At 53.4% G+C, this 15,643-nt stretch overlaps 1 protein-coding gene across 1 annotated transcript in view; it reads right to left on the reverse strand.

Annotated features, from left to right (window-relative positions):
- The window catches only part of CFAP74 (cilia and flagella associated protein 74), a 65,495-nt gene extending 50,461 nt beyond the window's left edge, over positions 1 to 15,034 (reverse strand). The window contains exons 1-5 of the mRNA XM_045034865.1: positions 14,900 to 15,034; positions 5,574 to 5,659; positions 2,732 to 2,816; positions 2,475 to 2,612; positions 314 to 412 (exon numbers count right to left, since the gene is read on the reverse strand). Coding sequence (XP_044890800.1) covers positions 314 to 412; positions 2,475 to 2,612; positions 2,732 to 2,816; positions 5,574 to 5,640 — 389 coding nt within the window. The 5' untranslated portion in view covers positions 5,641 to 5,659; positions 14,900 to 15,034. The remainder of the gene's footprint in view (positions 1 to 313; positions 413 to 2,474; positions 2,613 to 2,731; positions 2,817 to 5,573; positions 5,660 to 14,899) is intronic.
- Between the last annotated feature and the right edge of the window lie 609 nt (positions 15,035 to 15,643).

The following is a 15,643-nucleotide window of genomic DNA, read 5'->3' on the forward strand; positions in this document are numbered from 1 at the left end:
GGCAAGTTGTTTTTCTCACTCAGGTTCCAGCCTGGAGGCAACTCCTCAGGAAGCCTCCCTGGCCACCTGCCTCAAAGTGACCACCTCTCCTGACCTCACGGCCACCAGCTCTCTTGTCCTTGTGACCACCTGTCTCTTTCCGTATCGGGGTGCGTCCGTTCCCCACCCTGGAGGGTGGCCAGTCTGCTTCCTCGTGCACCTGAAGGCAGCAGGTGTGAGTATAGATGACGAGTCGGGTGACTGGACGCCTTCTGCTGCGGCACTGGGGGCCCCCGCCACCCGCCCCGCTCGGCGCCCGGGGCGCACGACCTACGTGTTGTTGGCCTCTCTCCCTGCCGCCACCTCGGCCGCCACGCTCGCCTGCTGCTTGGCGATGAGCTCTATCCTCCGGCGGCAAGCACGCAGCTCTCCTCTGCAGGGAAGTCAGAATCCGGATAAGCAGTTCTCTGGGATTGAGCCTCTCCTCACGCTCTCCCTCAGGAGCCTCGGACAGAAACCCATCTTCCTTCAGCCCCCCTCACCCAGGCCAGGGGCCGCGGTTATATGTCCCGCCTCGTCCAGGGCAGGGGTCGCGGTCATCGGCCCCCCCCTCACCCAGGCCAGGGGCCGCGGTTATATGTCCCCCCTCGTCCAGGGCAGGGGTCGCGGTCATCGGCCCCCCCCTCACCCAGGCCAGGAGCCGCGGTTATATGTCCCCCGTGGCCCAGGCCAGGGGCCGCAGCTATATGTCCCCCCTCGTCCAGGCCAGGGGCCCTGGTCATCTGTCCCCCCTCACCCAGGCCAGGGGCCCCGGTCATCTGTCCCCTCACCAAGGCCAGAGGCCCCACTCATCTGTCCCCCCTCGCCCAGGCCAGGGGTCCTGGTCATCTGTGCCCCCTCGTCCAGGCCAGGGGCCGCGGTTATATGTCCCCCCTCGTCCAGGGCAGGGGTCGCGGTCATCGGCCCCCCCCTCACCCAGGCCAGGGGCCGCGGTTATATGTCCCCCGTCGCCCAGGCCAGGGGCTGCGGTTATATGTCTCCCCTTGTCCAGGGCAGGGGTTGCGGTCATCGGTCCCCCCTCACCCAGGCCAGGGACTGCGGTTATATGTCCCCCGTGGCCCAGGCCAGGGGCCGCGGCTATATGTCCCCCCTCGTCCAGGCCAGGGGCCCCGGTCATCGGTCCCCCCTCACCCAGGCCAGGGGCCCTGATCATCTGTCCCCTCACCAAGGCCGGAGGCCCCGCTCATCTGTCCCCCCTCGCCTGGGCCAGGGGCCCCAATCATCTCTCCCTCCTCACCCAGGCCAGGGGGCCCCGGTCATCTGTCCCCCCTCGCCCAGGCCAGGGGCCCCGGTCATCTGTCCCCCCTCGCCCAGGCCAGGGGCCCCCGTCAACTGTCCCCTCACTCAGGCCAGAGGCCCTACTCATCTGACCCCCCTCGCCCAGGCCAGGGACCCCAGTCATCTGTCCCCCCTCACCCAGGCCAGGGGCCCCGGTCATCAGTCCCCCCCTCACCCAGGCCAGGGGCCCCGGTCATCTGTCCCCCTTGCCCAGGTTAGGAGCTGAGGTGACATCATCTTTCCAGGGATTTCTCTCACACAATCAAGCTGCCTGATCAGGGTCTTGTTTCCTGAAAGCCCTTCAGAGGGGCCACCTGTGTGACCTCAGCCCAAATGAGAGTTCACGGGAACCGGCACACGTGAACGTGGCCAGGCGTGTAAGGGCACCGGGGAGAGGCCTGGGAGGGCCGCACACCCGGCACACAGCTGCAGCACCTGGTCAGCGTTCTAGAACTCCCAGACCCGACAGGACAAGTGACCAACGTGTGGGCCTGGATCGAATCCGATTCAAAACTCTAGCTCCTGTGATGAGAACAGCAGAACCAAACCCAGAGCGCGGGCTCTAAGCCAGCCTGGAGGACACGCAGGGAACCGCCGTGGTTGCGCGGCCGGGAGATGCTCACTTCCTCAGGGGAGGAACCGTGCGGAGGTCCGGTGGAAGGAGGTTTTTACTTGCTCTGGGGACAAGTGGGCAGGAGTGATGCCTGCAGGCGGCGGTCACACAACTCAGCAGACAGAAATCGCAGGCACACGCACCCACAGGGAAAGAACCCACAGGCGAAGGTGGGCAGGGGCACGTGGGTCACAGCGGGGACCATGTGTTTTCCACTTTCCCGTATGACCTTCTCTGCGGACGTTTGGGGAACACGCGCTACCAGTGTTAGCGCGGGTCAAGCCGGAGCGGACCCCGGGGCATGACGCGCCGACCCGAGGCCCAGCCCCACGCAGGCCACCAGCGAGGCCCGGGCCCCGCACGACCAACGGGGACACCCTCTGCACGCCTCACGTGACGGCCAGGAGGGCAGGGGGAGATCCGTCCATCGAGGCGGGCCCCGAGGTCGCCAGGGTCGGAGGCCCGGCAGAGCCGAAGCCTCCGGAGCACGGGTCGCCCCGCCCACGACGGCCGCCCCGCCCCCTGCTCGCCCCGCCCAGCCCACCTGGTTTTCTGAACGAGCAGCTCTTTCTCCTCCTGCAGCGTCTCCAGGCGGCCCAAGGTCCTCCGCAGGCCGCAGGCCTGGAACCCGGCTGGGGCGGCTGTTTTCTTCCCACCTGGGTCAGCATCGGCCTTCCCCGGGCTTAATGCGGAAGGACAGCGGCGGCCCTCGCGCGCTGCTCGCCCCCGCCGGCTCCACCTTTCCGCCGGGGGTGCCCAGGCTGGGGTGCGGGGAGCAAGGGGCCCGCCCGGAGTAGTTACCCGCGGCCTCCCGAGTCGGCACCCTTCTGAGCTGCCGGAGGAAGAAATTCAACCTGGAACTCTGGAGCCTCTAGTTCATCTCTTTCTAGAAATCCAGGCAAGAGAAAAAACACAAAGTAGATGCAGACGTTCACGTCTGAAGCACTGGGACGAACCTAGACAAGCTCGCATCTGCAGGCGACGATGCTGATGGCCTTAGAGCAGTGTCTGTCAAAGCGCGGCCCGGGGAACCCTGGTGGGAGTGCCTAGAACTCTCTCGGAGCGTCTTCAGTCAAAACTAGTTTCCTAGCAGTACTGAAACATCGTTTGTCCTCTCACTCTCATTTCACGAGTGTAGAATGGAGTTTCCCAAAGTCCACGTGACGTCTCGTGTCACAACAGACTAACAGGACCGAACGGGAATCCAGCTGTCTTCTGACGAGCCAGACTCTTTTCGTTACATACAACAGGTTCAGTTTTGCTATTTTCACTGAATACATATAAAAAGTTTTTCAGCTTTAATTTTTAATACACTCGATATTAAAAAAATGTAACTGACATAGGGGTGTCTGGGTGGCTCAGTTGCGCTTAAAGAATTTTAAGAGAACACAGAAGTGGGAAGGGTCCTACTGGCCAAATTTAGAACAAATTGAGCATCAAAATAAACGGGGCAGAGGGGCCCCTGGGTGGCCCAGTCGGTTAAGCATCCGACTTCAGCTCAAGCCATGATCTCCCGGTTCATGGGTTCGAGCCCCACATCAGGCTCTGTGCTGACAGCTCAGAGCCTGGAACCTGTTTCAGATTCTGTCTCCCTCTCTCTCTGCCCCTCCCCTGCTCATGCTCTGTCTCTCTCTCAAAAATAAATAAACATTGGGGCGCCTGGGTGGCGCAGTCGGTTGAGCGTCCGACTTCAGCCAGGTCACGATCTCGCGGTCCGGGAGTTCGAGCCCCGCGTCGGGCTCTGGGCTGATGGCTCAGAGCCTGGAGCCTGTTTCCGATTCTGTGTCTCCCTCTCTCTCTGCCCCTCCCCCGTTCATGCTCTGTCTCTCTCTGTTCCAAAAATAAATAAACGTTGAAAAAAAAATTAAAAAAAAAAAATAAATAAATAAACATTAAAAAGTTAAAAAAAATAGTAACCGACAGGAAAAACACTTTCTGGTTGCAACGATTTTTAAGAATGTAAAGGGGTTCTCTGACAAAAAAGTTTGAGAATTATTATCTTGGAGAATCACTGTAGACTTCGAGCCAAACATGGCCAATCGAACTTATGCAATTTCTCTCTATCCTTCATTAAATCTCAGTGAAAATGACTACAAAGGAATTCAACAAGGCATCAGTGAAAATCACCAGGAGTACAGGAGGAAGAGAGTAGACAAAAAGCCTATACATTTGGGAGACGGAAAGGTGGGGACGAATTTACTACCTCCCCCATATCTCACCTCACAACTCCTCACCTCAGCTTGCCTTGCCACACCTTACCTCTTCTCGCCTCACCAACCTCAGCTCACCACGCCTCACTTCACCTCACCTCACTACGCTCACTGCACCTCAGCTGACTTCACCTCACCATATCTCACCTCGTCTCGCCACAACTCACCTCACTGTACCCCACCTCACCACACCCCACTTCTCCTTACAACACTTCACCACAGCTCAGCTCACCACACTTCACCACAAAGCACCTCGCCTCACTTCAGCTTATCTCGCCACACCTCACCTCTTCTCACCTCCCCCCAACCTCACCTCATCAAACCTTACCTCACCAACCTCTCACCACACCATACCCCATCTAACCACGACACCTAACCACAACTTACCTCACCCTCACAACACCTCACCTCACAGTTCCTCACTCCACCTACCTAACCACCCCTCGACTCCCCATACCTCACGTCATCACGCCTCACGTCACCTCACCTCACTGTACCATACCTCACCAGACCCAATATTACCATTCTTCGCCTCACCTTACCTAACCAAACTCACATCACACCTCACTTCTCCTTACAACACTTCACCACAGCTCACCTCACCACACTTCACCTCAAAGCACCTCGCCTCTTCTCACGTCACCATACCTCACCTCACCAATCTCTTACCTCACCACCCCTCACCTCACCTCACCATACCTTACTTCACAACTCCTCACCCCACCTTACCTAACCACACTCACCTCACTATATTTCACTCACCTCACCACACCAACCTCACAAACCTCACAACACACAAACCTCACCACACCTCACCTTACCGTACCTCACCTCACCTCAGCTCACCACACATCACCTCACCTTACAACTCCTCAGCTCACCTCACCACACCTCACCTCATCTAACCACAACACCTAACCACACCTTACCTCACTTCACCTCACCACACCTACCTAACCACACCTCACCTCACGCTTCACCTCACCTCACCACAGCTCAGAAAGTGAGAAACGAGCCGCGCTGCAGTTAGACGGAGAACCAAGGAAACTAGTCCAGGTTTGATTGTCTTGCCTGGTGTCCAGCACTAGCCCAAATCAAGGCCTATCTTGGATTATCGGATTATTTTTAAATCTATAAACTTCCAGGGAAAGAAAACCAAAATAGGTCACAATCAAAGGGATAAAAATGGCATCCTGTTTCTCAATAGAGACGCTGGAAACGAGAAAACTGTAATCTGTCGCTTTCAAGAATCTCGGCCATAATTTATCTTTTTTTTTCCAAGTAAAGACAGAACGATATAAACTTTGAGGAAAAAAAATAAGCCTAAAAGATATAGCCTTTCTAAAGAAAGGGAATTCAGGGAAACTATAAAGCACATCATTTATCTTCATTGTTGCCAAAACACGTGTTATCTGTGAAAAGACTTTTATTACCATCTTCCACAATCGGGACATTGTCCAAAAGCTCCTTCTGAGGGAACTGGTTAGCGTCTTCTTCCATCTTGGGAAGCAGAAATTAGCTACAAAAAAAATTGTAACAGGTATAGATGAATAGGATCATAGTTAAAAAACATAAATATCGGATTTCATACGAATTAACACTTTCTCTTGTAAAAAGACATCAAGAAAACGGATGAGGGCCACCTGGGTGGCTCAGTGAGTTCAGCACCCAACTCTTGGTTTTGGCTCAGGTTATGATCTCACGGTTCGTGGGCTCTGTGGTGACAGCGCAGAGCCTGCTAAGGATTCTCCCTCCTTCCCTCTCTCTCTGTCCCTCCCAGGCGCACACTCCCTCCCTCTCTCTCTCTCTCTCTCAAAATAAATAAATAAACTTTTGTAAAAAAGAAGAAAAGAAAATGGACAAGCCCAGACTAGGAGAAAATATCCGCGGCAGAGAAATCTGACAACAGTCGCATATCCAGAATATATAAAGAGCCCCTAAACATCAACAACATAAAGTCCAAACTCCGACTGAAAAGGGGCAGGAATTTTAGAACAGACGTGGCAAGAGGAGATACACAAATGGCCAACGAGCTTGTGACACTTCGCGCCGCAGCGTCAGTCCCCGGGGAAACGTGAAGACCATCACGAGACACTGCTGCACACCTGTGAGAACGCCCCGAATCGAAAATACGAACACTGGCCCAGCACGTGACCCGGAAATCCTCCTCCAGGACGTGCCCGGGAGAAACCAGAACACATCCCTCAAACAACCTTGCACACGAGTGTTTACCCAGAGGGCCCCCAGCCGGAAAACCACCCAAGCGCCCGTCGTCGTGAGCACGTGCCGCTGCTCGGGAACAAGAAGGAACCGAGCGGACGCGCACGAGCGTGTCTCAGGAGCCTCGCCGGAGGTGAAGGAAGCCACACACGGAAGAGAACCGGGAAACCCCCATTCAGGCAAAACTACCTGCCGGCGGCCGTGGATCTGGGGTCAAAGGCAAGGAGTGGGAGGGGCGGGCGCGAGGGCACAGTGGGGTGGGGGATGTTCTGCATCATTTCTAGCGGTGGTTGCACACGTGATGATCAAACCTCATCCAAATGAACCTTCGGGATGTGCGTGCTATATAGCACGTCGCGTGTTACGGGGCAGGTCAGAAGCAACCCTTAAGGAATTTCAGAACATCCCTCACGCTTTAGTTCTTTGAGGGACCTTAGGAGCCTGCCTGCCCAGAACTCCGTGCGGAATGTTGATATTATGTAGGAGATGCTACAATTGTAGATGAATTTGTCTTGACTGAAAAATATTTTCAAAGCCTAATAATGTTTCCTGGATGAATCAATAATAAGTCAAGGCCAGCGATTCCTTTTAAAAAATGCTGCAAAGAAACAATCACGCATTACAGTTCTGAGAGGCAAAATTTCAAGGCATCTTGTCAAATGCCAACAATATTCCTCCCACTTGAGAAAACCTATTAACCCCCCCCCCCCATCTGTGAATGGCAGAGCTTTTAGAACATATTTACAAAGTGGCCGAGTCTGTTCTGCTCACGCTCATGGACTCCATGTGCTCATCACAGCGCAGCTCAATTGTCCCCCGGACGGATGGCAGCCTGGTACGAGGTGGATCATCACACATACAGTTCCATTGAAGATGCCATTAAACCACATACACTTCTTTTAAAAATTTTTTTTTTACATTTTATTTATTTTTGATAGAGAGAGAGCACGAGTGGGGGAGGGGCAGAGACAGAGGGAGACACAGAGTCCGAAGCAGCTCCAGGCCCCGAGCCGTCAGCACAGAGCCCGACGCGGGGCTCGAACTCACAGACTGCGAGATCATGACCTGGGCTGAAGTCGGACGCTTAACCGACTGAGCCACCCAGGTGCCCCGACACTTCTTCTTTTTTAATGTTTATTTATTTACTTTGAGAGAGAGAGAGAGAGAGAGAGAGAGAGAGGGAGAGGGAGGGAGAGAATGAATCCCAAGCAGGCTCCATGCTGTCAGCGCAGATCCCGACATGGGGATCGATCTCACGAACCATGAGATCATGACCTGAGATGAAATCAAGAGTCACACGCTCAACAGACTGAGCCACCAGGTGCCGCTGAACCACATGCACTTTGAATGTCCAGTGAAACAGGGCAGTTCCAGACAGGGAGCCTCTGATGCCTCTTAAATTCTCACTAAAACCACAGCAGAGGGATTCAGTTTTTTCAACACACGCATCTACAAGGACACAGCAAATGGGAGAATAAACAGTTTGAACAAAACAGAAGCCGGGAGTGTGAGGCGGTAGCAGCCCTGCAGGCAGAGGTACGGACCGACCTCCAGGGGAAAACTTGAGCCATAAAAACCCACGTGCGCCCCACTGCCCGTGGAAGGCCCCAGAACTCGGTGTCTATGGGGATGAAGTAGAATCGGAAACAGATTTGCTAAAACATGCGTAAGAGGCAGTTGGAACTTCCATTTCCATTTTAGGCATGTGGCTGTCCAGCATGCCAGCCATCACACTAAAAATAACCACAAATGCCGCATAAAATTGTATGTTAATTGCCTTAAGAACCTTGAAGACTTGACTAGAAAGTAAGAAATCATCAGGTCAAAATCTAAGTGAAGGCAAGATTGTAAACAGGTGAAAGGGCCAAGGTGTAACAAAAACAAAACAAAACAAAAAAAAAGGTCTCCTTTTAAATTGGATTAAAAGACCCATAGCAACAACCAAAAAATCTAACTGTCCACTATTGGAGAGACATCTAAAACACAAGCTTACAGAAGCACTGAAATTTTTTTAATGTTTATTTATTTTTGAGAGAGAGAGAGAGAGAGAGGGCAAGTGGCAGAGGGGCAGAGAGAGAGAGGGAGACACAGAATCCAAAGCAGGTTCCAGGCTCCGAGTTGTCAGCACAGAGCTCGAGGCAGGGTTCAAACCCATGAACTGTGAGACCTTGACCTGAGCCAAAGTCAGACATTCAACCGACTGAGCCACCCCGGCGTCCAGAAGCGACAATTTTACATCCACGTGTGTTCACTAATGGAGTCACAGAGGAAACGGCATAGATCGACAGAACAAGGAAAAAGTCAAAATGCAAACTCTCGTGGGAAAATTTCACACACCGCTCTCAGGAACTGATAACAAAAGCAGATAGCCGAAGTCGTTAATGACACTCGACATCATTAACAAACTGAACGTGGCAGACATACAGAGAGCATACCAGCGACAGAACTGCAAGTGCTCCCTGAAGGCACACACTGAATATTTACAAAAGCCGTCTCCTGGGCCCGAAGCAGGTCTCAATAGATTTTAAGAGACTAAAATGTACAAGGCTTTGTACAGCATAAGGAACATAGTCAGTTATACTGTGACAGCTTTGTGTGGTGGCAGACGGTGACTACACTTGTCACGGTGGTGACTCTGCAATGTACAATATCAAATCACTACGGGGTGCACCTGAAACAAACACAGTATTAATATCATATGCCAGTTATTCCTCAATAAAAACAATCATAAAAAGCTTGTTCTCTGACCAAAAGTCACCAGCCCAAATCAATAACAAATAGAGAAGTATTTCTAGAAAATAAGAAACATACTTCTAAGTAACCCATGGGTCAAGGGAAAAAAATCATGCTGGAAACAGTAAAATACTTTGAGCTGAGTTACAAGGACAGTAGCTCCAATCAACCATAGCGCAGCTGACCCCACGCAGAGCAAACTCCTGAACTTCACACATATACGGCATTAGGAAAAGGCTAAAAGTTAATGCACGAAACATCCAGTTCGAGTGGCTACAGAAAAAACTGCGAGATGAACCCAAAGAAAGTGGAAGAAAGCAGATTGAAAATATTAACAATTCATGCAACAGAAACGAACGTACGTGATCGAGATGCTCCTGGAAACCAAGAGTTTGTATTTTTAAAAGACTAAAATTGATAAATATGTCAGGAAAACATTAAAGTAGTCATGAACAACTTTATGCCAGTAAATTTGAAAATGTAGACAATGGACAAATTATTAGAGAAATATTACTAATCAGAATTGTTTGACCAAAAAAAACCTTCCAAAGTCCCACAAACATAAAAGAAACTCAATCAACAGTCAAATGCATTCCCAGGAAGAACACTCCAGGCTCAGAGGCTTCCCCATCCAGTTGTGGGAAACACGCCGGGCACAGACCACTGGGTTCACACGCACCCCCTCCCGGAGGGACAGGCAGGTCCGGACTTCTCTCGTGGGGCTCACGCAGCCTTCGTCACCAGAGCCCGACACCAACAGGGGAGACCGGAGACGGGGAGCTCTTGTCGCTCAGAGCGCAGACACGAAAATGCAGAGAGAGGCATCGTTGGCCTGGATCCGCAGTGTCAACACGGCATGAAACTTCAGGACCACGGCGCGTTTACTTAGCATCGGAAGTCAGCTTAATTCACCCCGGTAACAGACCGAAGGAAGAGAATTATATGATCAACTCGACAAGTGTGGGGAAAAAGTATTGATAAACTTCAACATGCCACTTATGCTTTAAAAAAAACTTGGCAATCTTACATTAGGAACAGTCTCCTTTCATGTAACAAAGGCTACACGCTGCCGACAATGTACAGGAGGCATCACGCGTCATCCTAGACGTTAAAAATGTTCTTTTAAGACGGAAAACAGGGGCGCCTGGGTGGCTCAGTTGGTTAAGTGTCCGACTTCGGCTCGGGTCGTGATCTCACAGTTTGTGGGTTCGAGCCCCGCGTCAGGCTCCATGCTGAGAGCTGAGCCTGGAGCCTGCTTCGGATTCTCTCTGCCCCTCCCCCCCCCAAAAGGTGAATAAAAAATTAAAAAAAGAAAGACCGAGAACAAAACAAGGGCTTCGCTGAGCTACTTCCTTCCACTGGCACTCCTGCCTCCCAGCTAGAACCTTTGGGGTAAAAGGACCAAAAAGGCATTCAGAAATGGCAATGTTTTCAGATAACATAGCCGTGTACATAGGAAGTCCAAATGAGTATACAGACCTCCCTCATGAAAGTTATTGAGACGATGTTGTAATGTCGTTAGATATAAATGCAATAAAAACCAAATATATTCCCATTTATCAAAGATTTGGAAAAGATGCCATTTACAATTCCATCAAAAAATACGAACTGCGTAAGGACAAACACAACAAAAGGGTGCAGGACCGCTAAGGAGGAAATGACGGAGCCTCACTGGGTGACGGCAAAGGAGGCCTAAATAATAAATAAATGGGACAGATGATCCGGACACCTCAATAAGTGGGTGTCATGGGGGAAAGAGGGATCGGGAGGCCTTTTTAAGTGAAAAGGTCTGGAAGACAAAAGTCCACCTCATGCGGTGTGGGGGTCCTGTTTGGAAGCAACTGTAAAAGACGTTTTCGAGATCATGTGGGAAAGTGAACACAAATTGGCATTAGATTTTATTAAGAAATTCACGTTAATTTTGTTGGGGTTGATGATGATTTTGCAGTTATGCGAAAAGTGAGTCTTCAGCCGTTGGAGCTGTATTTACCGGCCCAAACCCACGAACCGTGAGATCGTGACCTGAGCCAAAGTCGTACGCTCAACCGAGTGAGCCACCCAGGCGCCTCCAGGGTTTCTTACACAGGACACCAAAGTCATTAGCCATGAGAGGAAAAGCTGGCAGGTGGTCACGTACATTTAAATTAAAAACTTTCATTCAGATGATGCCCTCGGGAGAATGAGAAAAAAGTTACAAGCCAGAAGATAAATTCGACACATTATCCTAAAGGTACCTCCATCAAGACCACGCAAGGATTACCCACAAATCAGTAAAGAAGGTGGCAGTCCGGGGGCAATGGCAGGACCCACACAGGCACTTGACCACTGAGGACATTCATATGGCCAGGAAGTGGGGCAGCCATGTGTCCAGTGTGACCGCGTGCCCCACTTCATGCCTGTTTTCCTGGCATTATTAAGAGTGTTTCCCTTTAACTCTTAGCCAAGTCATGCTTTGGATGATAAACTATTTCTTGGTAATGAACAACAACAACAACAATCGTCCAACCTCATTTGTAATTAGGGAAACGAAAGTTAAAGTCACAATCTCCTATCGTTATGTGGTCATCACACTTGGTAAGACATCACAAGCCCGACAGTGGCAGGTGCGTGAGTGAGGCAGCGGGAACGTTCACTCGGCCATGGCGGGAGCGTGGGAGCGAGAGCGGGGACAATTACTTCCAGAGAGTCCAGCGTCACCCGGTAGAGTTAATGAGCGCGCGCCTCCGTGCGGCTCTCCCGCCGCTGCTGCAACAACTTCCCGCAAACCCAGTGACTTCACAGATTTACTGCCTTACGATTCTGACGTCGGATTCTGAAATGAGTCTCACTGGGTGAAAATCAAGGTGTGGGCAGGACAGCGTTCCCTTCTGAACGCTCTAGGGAGGATTTTTGTTTCCAGAGGTCACGCACACTCCTGGGCCCGCTGGACCGCCTTCAAAGCCAGCAGCGTCAGTGTGGTCTTTCTCCTGGGGCCCCCTGATTCTCTCTCTCTCCTGCCTCCCTGTCCCACTTCTGAGGACCCTGTGTCTGCACTGGGCACATGTGGATAATCCAGGACAATCTCCCCATCTCCAGACACCTGGGTAACAACCTCAGTTCCCCTGCCACGTCATCTAACATATTCCCAAATTCCAAGGATTAGGTCATGGATCTCTCTGGGCACCATTCTGCGCCCCCCTACTCTCTGACTCAGCGGTTCCTCTCCTAGGTGTGTGCCCTACGGAAAGTCTCAGCCGTTATGCTTGTGTCCCGGAGCTGTCACAGCACAAGCGTGGCACACTGGGCGTCTCAGGACAACAGAAGTGTATTCTCTCACACTTCCGGAGGCCAGGAATCTGACATCAAGGTGCCGGCAGGGCCTTGTTCCCTCTGAAGCACTACAGCAGGGTCTGTCCCAGGCCTCCCTCCCAGGTTCCGAGAGTTCTTGGCCTGTGGCAGGGCAACTCCAACCTCTGTGTGATGCTCTGAGTGCACATCTACGTTCAAATACCTCTCTCTCTTTTTTTTTTTTAATGTTTATTTATTTTGGAAGGAGAGAGAAACAGCATGAGCGGGGGAGGAGCGGAGATAGAGGGAGACACAGAATCTGGCAGCACAGAGCCCGACGCGGGGCTCAAACTCATGAACCTCAAGATCATGACCCGAGCCCAAGTCAGACGCTCAACCTACTGAGTCACCCAGCCACCCCTTAAATACCTCCTTTGTATAAAGACACCTGACATATGGGATCAGGGGCCCACTCTCCTCCAGTGTGACCTCATCATACTGAATTCCATCCCCAGTGACCCTATTCCCAAATGAGGTCACATTCTGAGATGCCAGGGGTTAGAGCTTCAACCTATGATTTTTTTTTTTCCCCTGAAGAAACACAATTCAATTCATCACAGACTTAAACAACAGGAGACATAACACGACCTCAGAGAGCAGCAGCAACTCTGGGAACAAAGCCCCATGGCCACCAACAGCAGAAAACACCGACAGCGTGATCCGGCCTACAGAGTGCTGGATGGTTACGAGGAAGGAGCCGGCGCCGTGTCACAGAGCGGGTGCGCCTCTTCCACACGACTGATGGGAAGATGGTGCACAGCACTCACCCTTCTCCCCTCTGGAAGCTTCCGGACTAGGTTCCCCAGGAGGGGCAGGCAAAGCAGGACCCGGGGTGGCCCAGAGCTGGCTGTCAGGGCCTGAGTAGGAAGGCAGCGCTGAGAAGGGCATCAGAGCCCAAGCAGGGTGGAGGGGGAGCCCGCGGTGAGCCGCCCAGCTCAAGCCTGGGAAGGGTGACGCGGCCACTAGCCTCAAAGTATCTCCCAACAAAATACGCGTTCATTACAGAGGGAAAAGGTAACTTCCCAGCGGAGACACTGGCAGACACCACTTTGATTAAGTGGTCAAGGCAAATATCATCTGTAATGTGACAAATGGGCCACCATGAGCCACCTGACAGGATGGAATGGGATGAAGAAAGTTGTGCATAAGTTCTGTGACTTTCCTGCCAAGGATGCATAATGCGAATCTAATCTTGAGGAAACATCAGACAACCCAAATGGAAGAGCTTTCTACAAAGTCACTGCCTGCAGCCATCAAAGGTGCCAGGGTCATGGGGGCCAAAGAAAGGCTGGGGAATGCTGTGGACCGAAAGACACCTAACAAACACTAAGTCGCTATGATGACCGAGTGCTGTGCGACGTCCCAGACTGAGTCCTTTTTGCTTTTGTGACTTTACGGGATCAACTGTCAAAATGTGCTTGACTGCGCTGAGGACCAGCAGTAGTGACACATCCATGTGACTCTCTTGACCTTGATGGTCACGTGGACCATGGTCATGCCCGAGAGGGCCCTTGCAGGTAGGAAATACTCAAAAGTACGGTGGTGGTGATAAAGCTTCATGCAAGCTACTCGTTCTCAAATGCTTCAGGAAAAGGAAGATTGTTGGTGCTCAACTTGCAACTTTTCTGCAACTTGGGGTTGTTTCAAAATTGAAAAAGAATATACACCGTATCATTCCATTTATATGAAGTTTAACAACATGTGGAATTTAATCATATTGCTTAGGAATGCACACATAGGTGGGACACCTAGAGAAAAGCAAGGGAGTTAGACTCACAAACCAGCTCATGGTCCTGGGGGGAGGTCTGCCAGGCAGGAGAGGGGTGGGTTGACTTGTGCGGTGCTAACACGCTTTTATTTCTGGACTTGGGGGGTCGCCACCGATGTTCACTTTAAAACCAATGTGTACGCTGTGCGCATGAATTTCCGCACGGCTTACCCGCAGAGAGTGAGTGCGGGAGTCTTCTGAGCTGCTGCAGACCAGACTGGGGCCTGCTCACGTGCTCGGCGCCCAGGCCCCACCTGCCCCTCACCTGCCCCTCACCTGCCCCCTCACTTGCTCGGCACCTGCTCCTCATCTGTCCCTCACCTAATAAGTGCCCAGTCCCCACCTGCTCCTCACCTGCTCAGTGCCCAGTCCTTGCACACGTTCAAGGAAGCCTCGCTCAAGCCAAAACTTCGAGCGGATAAACGAGTATCCGCTGGTGGACGACGTCGGAGCGGAGGCCCTCGCGCTTCCCAGACCCGGTTATCCTTTGCCGAACCGAGTCAGGAGGCCCTGGGGACTCCGCAGGGCGCCCTCCCACCCCGCCCGAGGTCCCCTCACCGCCGCGGCGGAGGCGCGGCGACCACGAGCGGCGGGCGCGCACCGCCGGGCGCAGGGCCCCCGAGACCCGCCGCAGCAGGCGCCGGCCCGGCAGGACTTGGGCGGCGAGGGCGCTGGGCCGCGTCCGAGGGGCTACGCGGCGGACGGACCCACCTCTCTGCCGACCGGAGCGGGTCGGAACGGCTCGCACGGCGGCTCCTCCTAAGCTCCGCGTCTGCGGCGTCGGCGGCGGGCGGCTCCATGGCAACGGGCGGCCCCAAGCGGCGGGGGAGCTCGCGCGCCGCACGCAACCCCCGTTCTCGCGATGGTTCTGTCCGGCGCGGCCCGCGCAAGCGCAGTGCGCCCGGGATGCAGGCCGCGTGCGGAGGGGCTCGGAGAGGACCGCGCCGCTGGGAGGACCGGACCCGGCACCGGGTCGGCGCTCCGGGTTTGGCCCAAGGCGACCTAAGTTCGGACGGGCTGTCAACCCTAAAAACTAGGTGTGTTCACGTAAAATCTGCATTTCCCCTGCTTTGCGCAAGGGGCGGGGGGTGAGCGGGCACAACGTGCAGGCTGCGCTGGAGCGGAATCGAGCCTCGCCTCGCTCCCCCCCTTCCCCCGTCCCCCCCCCCCGAGGCCCGGGGTCGCCGTTATACCGTAACTCCTGCCCGCCTCTCCTGTCAGGCGATCTGCCTGGCGCGGGGGTGTGTGTGACGAAGGGCACCTCCCGCCAGGCCACGCAGGGGGCGTCCGGCCACCCGAGGGCGTGGGTGCACCTCTGCCTTTGCAGAGACTTGCATGTGACTTGCAAGGTGGCTGGCCCCGCCAGCCGCGTGCTGGCTTTGACCCCTGCCTCCTGGTGCCACAGTGAGGTCCAGGAAGTCCTTTAAGTTTGTGCAGGGAAGACGATCCATCAGG

This window comes from Felis catus, chromosome C1, assembly GCF_018350175.1.
Source record: "Felis catus isolate Fca126 chromosome C1, F.catus_Fca126_mat1.0, whole genome shotgun sequence".
Classification (NCBI taxonomy): Eukaryota; Metazoa; Chordata; class Mammalia; order Carnivora; family Felidae; genus Felis; species Felis catus.